This window comes from Heteronotia binoei, chromosome 17 (assembly GCF_032191835.1).
Source record: "Heteronotia binoei isolate CCM8104 ecotype False Entrance Well chromosome 17, APGP_CSIRO_Hbin_v1, whole genome shotgun sequence".
In the NCBI taxonomy this organism is placed as follows: domain Eukaryota; kingdom Metazoa; phylum Chordata; class Lepidosauria; order Squamata; family Gekkonidae; genus Heteronotia; species Heteronotia binoei.
This window is the reverse complement of record NC_083239.1, coordinates 42,145,298-42,162,482: the sequence shown is the minus strand read 5'-3', so window position 1 is coordinate 42,162,482 and position 17,185 is coordinate 42,145,298. Positions and strand designations below refer to the sequence as shown.

General features: G+C 50.1%; 1 protein-coding gene across 4 annotated transcripts in view; it reads left to right on the top strand.

Annotated features, from left to right (window-relative positions):
• Window positions 1-17,185, top strand: part of PHLDB3 (pleckstrin homology like domain family B member 3) — a 48,616-nt gene that overhangs the window by 19,269 nt on the left and 12,162 nt on the right. For 3 of the 4 annotated variants that reach the window (XM_060258330.1, XM_060258332.1, XM_060258329.1), the window contains 5 exons: window positions 524-610; window positions 8,011-8,109; window positions 10,730-10,823; window positions 13,424-13,592; window positions 15,611-15,698. In XM_060258330.1, coding sequence (XP_060114313.1) covers window positions 524-610; window positions 8,011-8,109; window positions 10,730-10,823; window positions 13,424-13,592; window positions 15,611-15,698 — 537 coding nt within the window. The remainder of the gene's footprint in view (window positions 1-523; window positions 611-8,010; window positions 8,110-10,729; window positions 10,824-13,423; window positions 13,593-15,610; window positions 15,699-17,185) is intronic. The other variant, XM_060258331.1, reaches the window with a different exon arrangement.

Sequence of the window (17,185 nt, the reverse complement as noted above, 5' to 3'; positions counted from 1 at the left end):
TTCTGCTCAAACTGCACCCTTAAACAAAGTCTGAAACAAAGTTAGCACAACAAAGTTTGCACAAAGGAGCTGGGGGGGGGGGGGCGGGCAGCATCTATTGCTATTTGGGAATCCGATGCAGGATGGGAAGTTTCATTAGAGAAGTCAGCTGGCTTCCAATATGCCTCCCCGCTTAATTGCCAATAAAGAGAGACCACGAAGGCGCCACAGGGTCTCTGAGGCACTCCAGGGAAACAGATGTCTAAACAAGACGTCTCTGGGCTGCAGTGCCCCGCTCTTTAGGCAAAGTGGGGTGAGGAGGCCCCTCCCGGCTTTCCCTAGCCAATATCCTGAGCGGGAGACGATTTGAGTTGTTTGCATGCAAGTGTTTTCGGTACGAGCCGGTTGGAGTCGGTACAAGGATGTGATCCACGCTGGCAAGAAGCAGGGCAGGTAGGGGTGACCTTTCCCAAAAGAAGGCGCAATTTTCAATCCAGGTTTTAGAAGGAGGCTCTTGTGTAATCTCTTTGCCTGTGCGCCATAGGAGAAAAACCGTCTAATGGATATGGGCCCAGAGTATTTGGAAGAGAGCGGGGGTGACTCTCCGGACAACCAGCAATCTCTCACTCAGGTGAGCACTTTTGGAGATTTCCTCCTTCATCACCGTCTCCCTGTCAATAAATCCATCAAGGCCAGGTCCCCTATTCCTGGGCTGGGCATTCTGGACGCCGGTGGGTTCACTGAACAGTCTAGCTGTATGCCACATTCAGGGCTGGCCCTGCCGCTAGGCAAACTAGGTGATTGCCTATGGCGCCGGCCTTCTGGGGGCACCGAATCGGGAGCCCACCATATGACTCGGTGACATTATCACTGCAGGGAGGGGTGCCAGAAGTTAGCCTTGCCTAGGGTGCAAGATAGTCTAGGGCCGGCCCTGGCCATGTTGGTAGGGTTGACAACTCCCGGTTGGGGAATTCCTGGAGATTTGGGGGTGGGACATGGGAAAGGAAAAGATGTTAGTGGGGTACGATCCAATAAAGGCCATCCTCCAAGGCAGCTGAGGAAATGACCTGTGTCCGGGGCTGTTGCGTGGGAGTAGGTCAAGTAGGACCTCCCCCGCTGCCCTCCGTCTCCCCATGCCCACTGCCATCTGCCACCCTGCGCCCGCGGTGCCCGCGGCACCGGCCGATGATGCTTGCGTGTGAGCACTCAGCCCGGTCTGACCCTCCCGTGCTTCGAAGGGAGCCAGCCGGGCCAAGCTGAGTGCTTGCACGCAAGCACGCGTAGCCCAATGATGTCACTTACGGCGACGTCATTGGGCTGCATGCACTTGGTGCCCGCAAGAAGAGACGGGGGGAGGGGAACAGGGCTCGGCCTAGGGGCACCGGAACCCCTAGCACCGGGCCTGCCTGTGTCATCTGGAGATCGGGTTTAGTTCTGGGAGGTCTCTAGGCCCATTTGAAGGCTGGCGACCCTATATACAAGGAATCCCAGTCCTTGATTTTCCCTCTTCATTGGTAAAGCTCCAGCACCTTGAACAGCTATGCAGCAGGCAGAAATCCAACAGGAGCAACTCTCTGCTGATCCAGGGAAAGCTGCAAATGTCAGTGTGTTTCATAGCTGTTTAGGACCAAGAAGCGGTGAAGGGGGCAATGGCTCTAATTGGGCCCTTTTGCAGCATTTCCACACCAGAAGGTTGAGAAGTGGCCCAGCAGAGGCGTGGAAACAGAGGGGCATTTGCCTCTGAAAATGTGGACCTGGACAATGTGACCAGGGTGGCAGTGCTGAATTTTAAACAAGCAAAAGTGTGGAATTTCCCAAATCGGTTGATTGATGGTGCACTACAAAGAAATAAGGCACTTAGAATAAAATATGCAAAAAAAACCCCCACCCTCAGCGAATGGTAAGTCCCTGGCCCAAGGAATTTACCAGCTAACGCAAACACATAAGTGTGTGTTTGTGAAGTTCCATATGCTCAGGCTTTGTTTTAAGTTGGGGCTGAAGAATAAAGAGAAGTAATTTGACTCCGGGTGGCTTCTTCCCATGTATGGTGGAGGCACTTTGGCAAATACAATGCAATGTAGTTTGCTCGGTGCGATGCATTTTTTTCTTTGTCACGGGGGAAAGTTCCCTGGCTACCCGGGATTTTCCTCTAGAAAAACTTTCCCATTTTCTGTAGCCAAACAGCAATGAAGTGGCTGGGAAGTCCCAGTGAGGGCCGAGGGGGGGGGGGGGGAAGGGGCGACCTTCAAAGCCTTTTTTTAAAAAAATATACATGATTATTTAAAAATCCAAGTTGTACATGGAAAGGAAAGGAAAGGAAAGGAAAGGAAAGGAAAGGAAAGGAAAGGAAAGGTCCCCTGTGCAAGCACCAGTCGTTTCCGACTTTGGGGTGACGTCGCATCATGACGTTTTCACGGCAGACTTTTTTTACGGGGTGGTTTGCCATTGCCTTCCCCAGTCATCTACGCTTTCCCCCCAGCAAGCTGGGGACTCATTTTACCGACCTCGGAAGGATGGAAGGCTGAGTTGACCTGGAGCCGGTTACCTGAATCCAGCTTCCGCCGGAATCGAACTCAGGTCGTGAGCAGAGAGTTCAAACCGCAGTACTGCAGCTTTACCACTCTGCGCCACGGGGCTGCAAGTTGCACATAGCCTTGTAAAATGAAGTTGCATTAAATAAATTGATTCAGCACATAACAAAATTCTACTGAGCCTAGAGAAGGTACAATACGGTATATGTAACCTTGTAGAATTTAAGATAAATAAAATCTACCCTGCCCAAATAAACAAAGAAATAAATATCCTGTTAAGAGTAAATTAACTGATGATTGGGCCAAAAGTATTGATTCTTAAGCTAAGTACAGGGCTTTTTAGTAGCAAGAACTCCTTTGTGTATTAGGCCACACACTCCTGATGTAGCCAATCTTTCAAGAACTTACAAGGCTGTTTGTACAGGGCCTACTGTTAGCTCTTGGAGGATTGGCTACATCAGGGGGGTGCGGCCTAATATGCAAAGGAGCTCCTGCGACCAAAAAAAGCCCTGAATAAGAATATGACCTTGCACCACCCCAAACTTTCTAAAGGACTTGCTTCTTTTCCAACATCTCAACCAAGTTTCTCTGCCCGTTTCAGGTTGGTTGTTTGTTAAAGCAAGGGTCTTCAGTGTGATGCCTGGGCCCTGGCACCCCCTGGCATCTTTCCTGGTGCCCACCTGCTGTTTTTTTAGAAAGTGGGTGAAGGCAGGTGGGCCTCTTGTACAGCAGAGCGTCTGATTAGCTCCTGGAGCAGGGCCAGTGTGTGGGAGTAGGCAAAGTAGGCAGTCGCCTAGGGCGCCACCTGGCCTAGGGGGCACCACTGGGCGCCCCCTCCCTGACGCATGACTCTGGCTTCTGCCCACTGTCACCTTGTCCTCTCCCATCACCAAGCTGCCCTCAACAAAGCCAAGCCACCCCCCTCTCCCCGATGTGTGACTTGGCCTCCCACCTCATCCTGTCCTGTCACCCTCCTTCCTAACATGGCCGGCAAGCACTTATTCTCACAATTTTATTATACATCACTTTTTTTTTTTGAAAAATTAAAAATCAGTAAATGAAAAATGCGAAAAGTTTCCAGTTTGGCGCTCTTCAAATTCCCTATATTTTTTAATAATGGGGGGAGGGCGCTAGTGGGTGATTCGCCTAGGACACCAGAAAGCCTAGCACCGGCCCTGTCCGGGAGATCTGATTGGCGGCACAGGTTAAAATAGCGTTGTTTCATCTGCAGCTGCCCCTACAATACTGGTCTTATTCTCGTATTGGTCTCCTTTCCTAGTACGTTTTTTGAGAATTACCCTGCTTTTCCCCTAGGCGCTTGGGCATCCTCCACATGTACGGTTCTACCTGCTTCGGCAGCTGTTCTATGGTTTGCCCACCACCCTGTATGAGAATTCCAGATGTGCCCACCAGCTCAAAAAGGTTGGGGACCCCTGTTCCAGAGCTAGCACCGCTAGCCACGTCCTTTGCTTAACAGCCCAAACTCTTTCAGGGTGTGGTGAACACAGCCGTCGCTAGGAATGGCCATGAACCAGCTCATGAACTGAAGTTCATGGCAAATTTTGGCTGGTTCATGGTTCACAAAGCAAAGTTCATGGTAGATCAACCAACATAAACTTTCCACAAACTTTCAAGCTATTTGTGGTAGTTTGTGAATGGATATAATTCCAGACACACAGTCTCTGCTCAAACAAAATGTTTATCAAACTGCAAAGCAACCGGGGTGGTGGTGGTGGTGGAATTCTCCAGTCTTGGAAATACTGTTGTCAGTTTCAAATTAGTCATGTCAGTTTCAATAGGGTCCTCCCCTTGCTTGCCTTTGTTTTTTTGCAAAGAGCTTGCAAAGTCTTGGATTTGTGACTCTGTGCTTTGAGATCTGTCCTTTTAAGCGTGCAATGCCAATGGCAGTGGGTTCTACTGGGCACTGGTACTGCTGGGTTTGCACTGGTACTGCTGGGAACTCTGTACGTTGTACTGGTTCTGCTGGGCTTGCAAAAATGTCCTCCGTTGCTGGGATTGTGACTGAGCTGACATTGCCACATTGGCATTGGGTTCTGCTGGGCACTAATACTTTGCACTGGTTCTGCTGGGCTTGCAACCTCCCCTTGGTTGGATTGTGATTCTGTGTTTGACATTGGTCCTGTTGAGCTGGCATTGCCACATGGACACTGGGCTCTGTTGGGCACTTTGTGATTAACTGGTACTGCTGGGCACTCTGTTCATTGCACTGGTTCTGCTAGGCTTGCCTGTGCCCCCCTGTATTGGATTGTGATTGAACTGGCATCGGCACTGGGTTCTGCTGGGCACTAGTACATTACACTGGTTGTACTGGGCTTGCAAAAATGACCCCTTTCAGTTTCTACTGTAGAGATTCTCTGGCTTGACCTTAGTCCTATTGGATTTTCACTTCCAGTGGCACTGGTACTGCTGGGCACATTGAACTAGTTTTGCTGGGCTTGCAAAAATGCCCCCCTTCAGTTTTTACTGCAAAGATTTTCTGGCTTGACCTTAGTCTATTGGGTTTTCACTTCAACAGTGGCACTGGTTCTGCTGGGCATACTGGACCGGTTCTTCTGGGCTTGCAAAAATGCCCCCTTTCAGTTTCAGCTGCAGAGATTTTCTGGCTTGACCTTAGTCCTGTTGGGTTTTCACTACCACAGTGGCACTGGTTCTGCTGGGCATATTGAACTGGTTTTGCAAAATGCTGGGCTTGCAAAATGCCTGCCACTTTCCATTTCTACTGCAAGATTTTCTGGAACTTTGATGCTGTTCTGCTGGGCTTCTATTGCTTTTGTCTTTCTGCTGTTCCCCCCACCATCCATTGGAAACAATAGAGGATGGGGACATCTTCTTTTTGGAGGCCATAACTCAGACCCCAAAAATCCAATCCTCACCAAAGCTGGAGGGCAGGCTTAAAGGAATCTGCTGAAGACCCCCTGTGAGTTTTGTGTCTCTAGCTTGCACAGGATCTGTTCCATACACTCCTGAACCTCCTGAACCTGTCAAAATGACCACCTGTCAGCTGTCACTTCCCTAGAAAGCCAGGACTATTTTGTAGTAGAAACTCCTTTGCATATTAGACTACACCCCACCCCACCCCCCATGTAGCCAATCCTCCAAGAGCTTACAGGGCTCTTAGTACATGACCTACTGTAAGCTCTTGGAGGATTGGCTACATCAGGGGGGGTGTAGCCTAATATGCAAAGGAGTTCCTGCTACAAAAAAAGTTCTCCAGAAAGTACTTTCCTGGAGGCACCTCCTTGTGGGGGGGGGGGGGCTGTAACTCAGACCCCATAAACCCAATCTTCACTAAACCTGGAGGGCAGGTAGAGAACAGTCAGCCAGAGATCCCCTGCAAATTTCTTGTCTCTAGCATGCTGGGTTGTGTGTGTGTTCTACCACTCTATGAACCTCTTTTCTGCCCATCCCTAGCTGTCACATTTTGTAAGTGATGGGACCTTTTTTGTCCTGGGGTTTTGAAAGTGACCATTCTGTATTTCAGAATGGCTACGTTTAAGCAGGGTACAGCAGTCAGTGGTGCAGGGGTGCCTATTGGCTAACACCAGTAAGATCACTAACACACCATCTCATCCATGCGCCCCATCTCAAGAGTGATTTTGCAAAAGTTTTAAAATGCTTTCTTTGGAAATGCGACAGATGAACAAACCCACATCCCTCACTCCAAAAAGTCAGACTGCCTGCCTGATGGATAGACACTGCACTGGCTGTTTTAGCATTTGACACCCTGGAACACGTTATGCAGCAGGGCTCACACCTCGGGTGAAGAGGGGCCGTGGCTTGGTGGCAGAGCGTCTGCTCGGCATGCAGAAGCTCCCAGGTTCATTCTCTGGCATCTCCAGTTGAAAGGATCAGGTCACAGGTGATGTGAGAGATGTCTGCCTGGGAGCCTGGAGAGCCGCTGTCCGTCTGAGTAGACAGGACTGATACTGATGGACCAACAGGCTGATTCAGTATAAGGCAGCGTTATTTACTTATTTTACTTATTTATCAGATTTATATCCCGCCCTCCCCCAACAGGCTCAGGGCGGCTAACAACAGTTTAAAAACATTAGCAATTTTAAAAAGGTAAAGGTCGTCCCCTGTGCAAGCACCAGTCGTTTCCGACTCTGGGGTGACGTTGCTTTCACAACATTTTCACAGCAGACTTTTTACGGGGTGGTTTGCCATTGCCTTCCCCAGTCATCTACACTTCCCCCCCAGCAAGCTGGGGACTCATTTTACCGACCTCGGAAGGATGGAAGGCTGAGTCAACCTGAGGCGGCTACCTGAACCAGCTTCCGCTGGGATCGAACTCAGGTCATGAGCAGAGGGTTCCGACTGCAGTACTGCAGCTTTACCACTCCGTGCCACGAGGCTCTTTAGCCATTTACAAACATATTCAAATTAAATACATAAAAACATTTCCATACATATTAAAAATCCAAGATGGCCAGCTTCTGATTTCCATTATAGGCGTTCAGTGAGATTGTCGGTGCTGAAGGTAATAGCCACCTCCCCCTAACCATTAAAGGCGAGCTTGAATAGTTTGGTCTTACAGGCCTTGCAGAACTGCGGCAGGTCCCGCAGGGCCTTGATGTGTTCGGGGAGGGCATTCCACAAAGTGGGGGCTATTACCGAGAACGCTCTGGCTCTAGTGCTGGTCAATCGCGCTTCTTCCGATCCGGGGATCTTAAGGAGATTTTGAGACCCTGAGCATAGTGCACTCTGGGGTGCATATGGGGAAAGGCGGTCCCTAAGGTAGACAGGTCCCAGGTCAAGCTTTATGTGTTCCTGAGTCCTCTGTGGCTGTTTTAAGAGGTGAGGGCAGGGCTTTTTTGGAAGAAAAAGCCCAGCAGGAACTCATTTGCATATTAGGCCACACACCCCTGATGCCACCATTGTTTCACATATGGAACTCATTTACATACTAGGCCACACCCCCTTGACACCAAGCCAGCCGGAAACTGCGTTCCTGTGCGTTCCTGCTCGGAGAAGCCGCACTGACACCCTGCCTGGCTGCTTTTGCCTTGAAGGCGAGAGCAGCCGAGTGGGGCACGTTCTCCTCCGAGCTGGCTTGGAGGAAAGCACATGCCGGTGTGCCATCCTGCTACTCTCAGCTAAGCGTGGTAGGGCGGGGGAAGGGGGTGCCCAGAGGCGCCTTGTAGGCGAGGTAGCACTCTAGGCGGCTGCCTGCCTCACGCACTGGCCCTGGGCTCAGTCTCAAATCAGTCCCCGGCATCTCCAAGTGAAAGATTCTCTGGATGACGGTGTAAGAGAAGCTGTCTGTCACCGTAGATGCCGCACCAAGAGTTTGACAACATCAGGAATGTTTACATTTTTTTAAAAAAAAACACCTTACCTCTGTCCTTTTCCTTTGCTGTTTTCCTTGCTAGCACCAACCAATCAAGAATGGATTTCATGTTTCTGGTACAGATAAGCAGTCTGTACCGTTGTCCTTCCGGCTGTGCTCCCGCATTGATGTGTCTGTGTCTCCCTGCAGCTCACTTTTACCCAAAAGACAGATCGGAAGGTCATTGTGTTGGGTTCCGACCAGTCTGACTCGTCCTCCTGTGTCTTCTCCGTCCGCAGCTCTGTCAAGGTCCGTCTTGTCCCCTTTGGTCCCTGTTTGATTGTAAATGTCTCTTCCTTTTGCCTGTACGGGTGCGATTCCCGCTCCCTTTTAGTTCTGTGTCGTCCTATTTCGCTGCAGAGAAATGAGGAAGGTGGGTCTGACATTGCTTTCCCCCTTTTTAGGGAGGCATAGGAAACACCCCAGTGAAAGGTGGGTGGAGCCAGGTGTTTTTTTGTAGCAGGAACTCCTTTGCATATTAGGCCACACACCCCTGATGTAGCCAATCCTCCAAGAGTTTATAGGGCTCTTCTTACAGGGCCTACTGTAAGTTCTTGGAGGACTGGCTATATCAGAGGAGTGTAGCCTAATATGCAAAGGAATTCCTGCTACAAAAAAAGTCCTGGGTGGAGCCACTGGATTCCTGAGGTGACCCTGTGTAGGGGCGTGCTGGGGACTGGCAACGTGGCAAAGCCCAGAGATTAAGGTTCCCATTTGCCCATTTATAGTGGGCGACCTGCAGCCAATTGCATTCGTTGCTTGAGGCTAGTTGAATTTGTTGCTCAGATTATTGGTGTGCTGAAAAGAGCCAGAGGGGTGCAATCATCCTGGGGAGACAAAATAAAAATAAGGACTTGGCTGCTTACCAAAAGCTCTGACCATAGAAGATTCCTAGACCAGGGGTGGCCAAACTTGCTTAAAGTAAGAGCCACATAGAATAAATGTCAAATGTTTGAGAGCTGGGAAGGAGGGAGGGAGGGAGGAAGGAAAGAAGGAAGGCAAATAGATGGGGAAGGGGGGAGAGAGGGAGAGGGGGAAAGAAAGCAACATTAAATGCATTCTCTAAGTTGCCAACTGGCTTGGAGAAGTGATTTAGAGAGAGAAATGCCTTTTCCAAGTTGGCCAACAAGATGGCGAGGGCTTCGAGAGCCACCACACAATATGCATGGAAGAGCCATATGTGGCTCCCATATTTGACCACCCCTGTCCTAGACTCTTACCATATTTTTTTTTCTGGCAATTGCTAGAACTACCCTTTTCACTTCCAGGTAGCTCTAGGAATAGCCACAAACTCTATGGTCAGAATTTCAGTAAATAGCCAAGACCTTATTTCTCTTTTTCGTTTTTCTCCTGGGACACTGTTCCGCCCAAAGAACCCTCCCACTGGTTGCCTAGCAACGCTACCAGAGATGGAGCAGTTAGGTTGCCCTTTGCTCAGTGGTCCATAAGCCGAAGCAAAGATAAGGAAAACGAAAGCAGAGGACTCTGAAGCAATCCGGGAATGTTCTTTCCCCGTGTCTGTTAAAGGAGTCTTAGAATTCTGTGAGTGTAGAGGATTCTGGGATGTTTGCTAGGGCAGTGGACTCCACAAGTCGGGACCTCCTGGTGAGTTGCAGAGCTCCACCTGCTGGGTGAATGAGTCACTGTTGCTTTGTGGGAGTATAAGCAAAGGGACAGGCATTGATAGCAAGGGAACTATCATTACCGCTTAATGTTCTTGGCTCCCCTGCTGAGCTGGAGCAGCAGGAGAAATAGGTAAGGTCAGTCAGTGGTGGCGGAGAGGATTTCCTTTTAGCCCAGACAGGTTCAAAATGTCTGCCTCATCCTCTGTTCACTGTTGGGAGCAGGGGTGGAATTCTAGCAGGAGCTCCTTTGCATATTAGGCCACACACCCTTGATGTAGCCAATCCTCCAAGAGCTTGCAAGGCTCTTTTTTTGTAAGCTCTTGGAGGATTGGCTACATCAGGGGTGTGTGGCCTAATATGCAAATGAGCCCCTGCTAGAATTCCACCCCTGGTTGGGACCGTGAAAACTTCATTTGACATGCTGTGTGCTTGGTAGTTGTGGTGTTTTTATTGTGCCCGTACCTTATTTTTTTTGTGTTGTTGGCATTTTGTTCTTTCTATCAGTGGAGCAAATAATTCAAATTCCATGCAAAGGAGAAGGGGGTAGTAACATTTGCATAAAAGAAACCGTCTAGCCCATGGGTGGCCAAACTAGCTCGGGAGCCACATGTGGCTCTTTCACATATATTGTATGGCTCTTGAAGCCCCCACTGCCCTGGCTTGGAGAAAATATTTTTCTCTTTAAATCACTTCTCCAAACCAAGCAGGCGAGCAGATTGGAGAATGCATTTAAAGTCACTTTCTTTCCACCTCTCCCCCCCCATCTGTTTGCCTTCCTTCCTTCCTTCCTTCCTTCCTTCCTTCCTTCCTTCCTTCCTTCCTTCCTTCCTTCCTTCCTTCCTTCCTTCCTTCCTTCCTTCCTTCCTTCCTTCCTTCCTTCCTTCCTTCCTTCCTTCCTTCCTTCCTTCCTTCCTTCCTCAAACATCTGTCATTTATTCTATGTGGCTCTTATATTAAGCAAGTTTGGCCAACCCTGGTCTAGCCTAACAAGATATACTCTAAATGTGGGGATTATTTATTTATTTATTTATTTCGATTTATATCCCACCCTATCCCACCGAAGCAGGCTCAGTGCGGACGCCGAGATCACATGATTTACTGGATAGCATAGTTTAACCGCTTTTTACAAAGGTGCAGTAAAACAAAAGATAAAAGAGACTATTAGAGCTCCTTGCAAAGGGCAAGGATCAAAGGTCACACGTTTGCACCAGACCTGATTCCCTCCCGGTTGCTTTTCTGCCCAGGGCTCAATCGGACTGCAGAGAACCGGGAGTCTGCCACGGAGGCGTGGGGATCGCCTCCCCACCAGGACGGCACAGCGCCCCATCTCACTCCACGGTATGGGCTATCTAGGATAGGGGAGGCGTGCCAGTTCTGGGTTGGGAAATTTCTGGAGATTTGGGAGTGGAGCCTGGGGGGCGCTGTGGCATTTGGGAAGGAGAGGGAGCTCCGTAAGAATGTGATGTCACAGAGCACTGGTATCAAATACATGGCCCGCGGGCCGGAAGCAGCCCATCCAGGGCTGTTATCTGGCCCACGAGCAACTGATTGCCGGATAACCAGGGCTTTTTTTGTAGCAGGAACTCTACCCTCCCCCAAATCCTCAGTGCCATACATTAAAATGGACTACGTTTCCCATAAACCTACTGCTTTTCATATCATGTAACTGTGGAACTCACTGACAATAGATGTTGTGATGGCTGCTTCCAGAAGTAGCTTTACAAAGGGGTGGCGGAGGGATTTGATGAAGACGGGGGGGCAGGGCTGTTGGGGACTATAAGATGAAGCTTGCATATGAGGCCGCACCCCCTTGATGTAGCCAATCCTCCTGGAGCTTACAGTAGGCCCTGTACTAAGAGCCCTGTAAGCTCTTGGAGGATTGGCTACATCAAGGGGGTGCGGCCTCATATGCAACTGAGTTCCTGCTGCAAAAAAAGCCCTGCAGATAACCAAGGAGGTTATGCATTATGTCTCTGTATACTGTCCAAATGCTAATGTGTATCAGGTGGTGGAAGCGGGAGGGTGAGCATCAGGGAGAAACTGTAAGGAAATAACAACGTAATGTGTTAACGTTTAAAGCATGTTTGTATTTTGAGTAAAAAAAAATAATACTGTTAATTGGGTTTGCCTGTGTCCTTGATCTCTGGTACCTAGGGATGCCAGCCTCCAGGTGGGACCTGAGGATACCCCAGAATTAGAGTTCTTCTCCAGACTACAGAGATCAGTTCCCCTGGAGAAAACGGATGCTTTGGAGGGTGGACTTTGTGGCATTGCACTCCACTAAGGTCCCTGGCCTCCCCAGGCTCCATCCCCAAATCTCTAGGAGTTTCCCAACCTGGATCTGCCAAAACCCCCCCAAAACATCTCCTGCCAGTGACCAAAGGGGACTGGCAACCCTAGACTACTGGCATGACATGTTATAGCACACAATGTCCAGCCTGACAAAGCGACATTAATGTCAGATCCAGCCCTTGTAACAAATGCGTTCGACACCGCTGCTAGAGCCTGCCTTCCAAAGCAGCAGTTCTCTCCAGGGGAACTGATCTCATAGTCTGCAAATCAGCTGAGAGAACTTCTGGCCTTATTAGGAAGTAAGGCTGCCAAGTTCCCAGGCCAGGTGGGGATTTCCCCGCCCCGGAGGTTCCCGACCCGCATTAGGCTGGCAGGCGGGATCCTCCCCTGATGTCACCGGCGTGATGACGTCACTTGCAGTGACGTCATCAAGCCAGAGACGTTGCGCACCGACCGCTCTAGGAGCTTCCAGGAAAACTCTGTGGTTTTCCAGGACACTCTAGCAATTTGGGAGGGGAACTCTATGGTACCTAGAGCGGAGGCTGCGGGGGACTTGGCAACCCTACAAGGAAGATGGCAGACTGAGGCAACAGGGAGCCTCGGCAGCTGAAGTGAGCGGTGTGGGAACTCTCAGGAGGTGTCCTTGCCTGGGCTGCTACTTAGAGATGCCATCGTGCTCCCCGACAATGATCACCTCTGGACCCATCCCCGCACACCACCCAGGCCCGAGCTGAACAACCTAGGAAAACAAATATGATTTGGCAAACTCCCTGGTGACTCAGGGTGACTAAGGCCTAGGGTTGCCAAGTCCAATTCAAGAAATATCTGGGGACCTTGGGGGTGGAGCCAGGAGACATTAGGGGTGGAGCCAGGAGCAAGGGTGTGACAAGCATAAATGAACTCCAAGGGAGTTCTGGCCATCACATTTAAAGGGACGGCACACCTTTTCAATTCCTTCCTTCCATAGGAAATAATGGATAGTCGCACCTTCTTTTGGGGCTCATACAATTGGACCCGCGGTCCAATCTTTTTGAAACTTGGGGGGTGTTTTGTGGAGAGGCACTATATGCTATACGGAAAATTTGGTGCCTCTACCCCAAAAAACAGCCCTCCCAGAGCCCCAGATACTCGCGGATCAATTCTCCATGATTTTCTATGGGAATAGATCTCCATAGGGAATAGAGTTCCCATCAGACATTTCCCTCCCCTCCCCCCGCTTTCTGATGACCCTGAAGCGGGGGGAGGGTCTCCAAACCGGGGGATCCTCTGCCCCCACCTGGGGATTGGCAACCCTACTAAGGCCCCTGGAACATCCTGGCTCTGCTGGAAGCCTTGCATTTGGCCTGCATTTCAGAATACTTCCCACAGTTTTGGAAGTAGGGTTGCCTTGCCAAGTCCCCTGTGGCCTCCAGCAACCCGCAAGTGACGTCATTGTGCCAGTGACGTTGCATGCCAGCCGCTCTAGGCATTTTCAGGAAAACTCTATGGTTTCCCCAGACGCTCTAGAAATTTGGGAGGGAAAACTTGGCAGCCTTATTTGGAAGGCTGGATTTCTGGGAGTTTTTGGATCCCAGTGGAGCCACTTTGAGAATGTTCTCAAGGGCGCTCATGTTTTTTCTTGTCTCTCTCCTGTCCCTCATTCCCAGGTGCCCTGGACCCCAGCATGCTAGCAGTGCAGCTCTCTGGAGGAGGCAATGGATCCTACTTGAGCAGCACAGGCCTGCAGTACTCACGTCTCAACAACCCCCTCTTCCAGCTGTTGGGTGGCCAAGGAGCCGTGGGCCAGCTGGGAGGGACCACGCAAGGAGCTTACAAGTGAGTCTGGGCCCTTCTCACAGCCTTTCCCCTGTGGATATCCATCTCCTAGGGTTCCGTTTTGGGTTGCCAAGTCCAATTCAAGAAATATATGGGGACTTTGGGGGTGGAGCCAGGAGACTTTGGGGGCAGAGCCAGGAGCAAGGGTTTGACAAGCGTAATTGAACTCCAAGGGAGTTCTGGCCATCACATTTAAAGGGACAGCACACCTTTTAAAATGCCTTCCTTCCATAGAAAATAATGAAGGATAGGGGCGCCTTCTTTTGGGGCTCATAGAATTGGACCCCTTGGTCCAATCCTTTTGAAACTTGGGAGGTATTTTGGGGAGAGGCACTAGATGCTATACTGAAAATTTGGTACCTCTCCCTCAAAAAACAGTCCCCCCAGAACCCCCGATACCCGCGGATCAATTCCCCATCATTCCCTATGGGAATCGTTCATGGAGGTGCATAATGGCTGTGGAGGCGGGGCTTCCCCTGCCGGCCAGCTGACTGGGGGAGGGGGGAAGCCTGTAAAACTGGGGGATCCCCCGCTGGGACCTGGGGATTGGGAAGCCTAGTTCCTTTTGCCTGGTGAACTCCAGGTAATTGCGGCCATTGCCCTCTGATGCTCACCTGACCAGTGGGGTGGAAACGGGGGCCAAAATGGGTGAGAGTCAGTGTTCCCTCTAAGCTGAGTTAGTGTGAGATAGCTCACAGTTTTTTTAGCCTCTGGCTCACACATTTTTTCTTAGCTCACGAAAAATGGCCCCAGAGCAAATTCATTTATGCAGTAGCTCCCAGTTTTAATGCTATTAACTCACAAAGTAGAATTTCTGCTCACAAGACTCCACGGCTTAGAGGGAGCATTGGTGGGGCTGCCATCTTCCTGGAGAGAAAAATTTTAAAAAAAGAAAAAGAAGGCCTCGTCCGCTTACATGAAGTTCTCACCATAGAGTTTCTGGCAATTCCCAGAGTTACCCATGGGACTTCTGGGTTGCGCTAGGAATCACCAGGAACTCTATGGTCAGAACTTCCTATAAGTAGATGAGGCCTTTTTCATTTTAATCCTGGGACACTGCTTCCCCCATCTCGCCAAACAGTGCATCTCTCTATTGGCATCTTGAAGATCTTCAGCCGGTCAAATGTACCTTCAGATTCTCAATCGCACAAGACTCATAGGTGAGGACTTGGAATTGACCCTGTCCATCACTGGTTGAAGTCCTCACTGGGCAGTTTCCTTGTCCTGAGAACAGGGGGGAAGCCATTTTATGATTTTCAAACAGCCACAGGTTTCTCTGAGACTCCTTCAGGTTGTGAAAAGCGGGGTATAGAAAGCAACTTCTTCTTCCAATCAGAACTTCTTTCTTTACTCTTATAGTAACTCTTCAACAAAAGTTAAGTATGACCTCACTCCCTCACGTTTTGTGGTCGCCTTCAGGTCCACTCGGGCAGCCATTTTGTGGTTGCACCCACTACCCTGCCGCAGAATTACAAAGGTTCAAAAAGGCTCGTGAGCCCAGGAGTAGGATTTGATAGACCTGGGTTCGAATCCTTACTCTGCTGTGAAAGTTCGCCAGGTGGCCGTGGGCCTGTCCTTCTCTCTCAGCCTAACCTACCTTGTAGGGTTGTTGTGAAGATAAACCGGAGGAAAGGGGGGGGGGATTAAAGCAGGGTATAAATACGGCGATGGAGCAGCACTGCTCGGGATCTTTGCATTAGTGCCGTTTTCTTGGTCTGATTGGCTCCTAGTCTAAGTTGCTATTACTGGAACTTAAGTAGTTTTGACTAATAGAAACAGGGGGAGGAGATTTGGCTTGGGGCAAAAGGAGCACGGGGCGAAGGGCTAGACGCCCCCCCCCCCCCCCGCAGCGCTGCTTCTCTGATCAAAGTCCGACTGCGCCACAGATGCGTTTCCCCCCCTTTTAAGTTTGGAAAGCCTGTTTTGCCCCCCCCTGCGGCCTCATCCCCCCTTCCAGTTCCCTAGAATTTCCAGCCAGTTCTGATGCTAACCAGATGCGTCTCTCTCTCTCTCTTCAGCCTGGGAAATAGCGTCACCACGCTGGCTGAGATGGAAAGGAAGGTGCGGGAAGCCATGGCAGAGCGGGAACGGCTACTGCAGGAAAGGGTGAGGAGCAGAGAGAAGGGATCTGAGACCTTCCCCTTTTTTTAGAATCGTGGGTGACACTCCGGGGGGGGGGGGTTCTGAGAATTTTTCCCGCCTCAACCCGCAAAGTGTTAGCACTTAAGAAGAACCATAAGGTCAGCTCAGGTCAATTATTTTTGCCGTTCTCTCTCTGAAGAAGACCAGACCTCTGTTCAGTGTGCATCCCAGCACTCCAATAAACAGTCTGAGAACGTGCAAGCTGCCATTCTGCGTTTCCCAGCCAATAGTCCCCAACAAACCTTGTCCCCCATGTGTTCATCAAATCTCTCCGCTTGCCCATTTTTAAAGCTATTTCTGGCAGTAGCCATCACAACATCTTGTGTCAGTGAGTTCCACAGCTACATTAGATGAAAAAACCAGCAGGTTTATGGGAAATATAGTCCATTTTAATGTGTGAGACTGACTTGGGGGAGGGGAGAGGGATTCTCCCCCTCCTTATTCACCCTCTTCACATTGATTGTGATCTTATCAACCTCTCTCCCTCCGCACTTAGAGTTGCCAGCTCTGGGTAGGGAAATACCTGGAGATTTTGGGGGTGGACCTTGGGGAGGGTGAGGTTTGGGGAGGAGCGGGACCTTATCAGGGTACAATGCCATAGAGTCCGCTTTCAAGAGAAGCTGTTTTCTCCACAGGAACTGATTTCTGTCATCTGGAGATCAATTGTAATAGCAGGAGATGTCCAGGCCCCACCCGGTGGTTGGCAACCCACCCCCACCCCTGGCCACTAAAATGCTTCCAGGCTAAAAATGAGAAGCTGGGAGATGTTTATCTTTGCATTTTTATATGTGCATGTGTGCATGTCACTCTCTTACCTGGGCTTGGAGCGATAGCGAGTTAACATTATTATTGTATCTTTTCATGAGCATGTGTAATTGTGTGCACACCTGGAAGTCATGGCAGCCTCTGGTGACCGACCCCTCCTGGGGGCCTGGAGGATATACGAGAGGTGGCCAGGGGTGGAATTCTAGCATGAGCTCCTTTGCATTTTAGGCCCAACCCCCCCAATGTAGCCAATCCTTCAAGAGCTTACAAGGCTCTTTTTTGTAAGCTCCAAGAGGATTGGCTACATCAGGGGTGTGTGGCCTAATAGGCAAAAGTGTTCCTGCTAGAATTTCACCCCTGGAGGTGGCTGAATAATCCTGCCGCTGTCTCCCAGCCCTGGTATTCCAGAGAGGTCTCCTATCCAAGCACTTGCCAGAGTCAACCCTGCTTAGCTTCCAAGATTTGATGAGATCGGGCTTGCCTGGGCGGAGATTTACAAATGGATCTCTTGACTGCCTTTTTTATTAGAAAACTGCAGCTACTGATGACCTTGATTTGAATGGGGGAGGGGACAGGGTCGCTCCTTGCATATTCATGGCCTCAAATGTCCTGGCTCCTAGCGGATGTTTATGCTATTGCAGAAAACCTACAAGGTATCTGTCTGTTTCGCAGTGTGGAGTGGATAG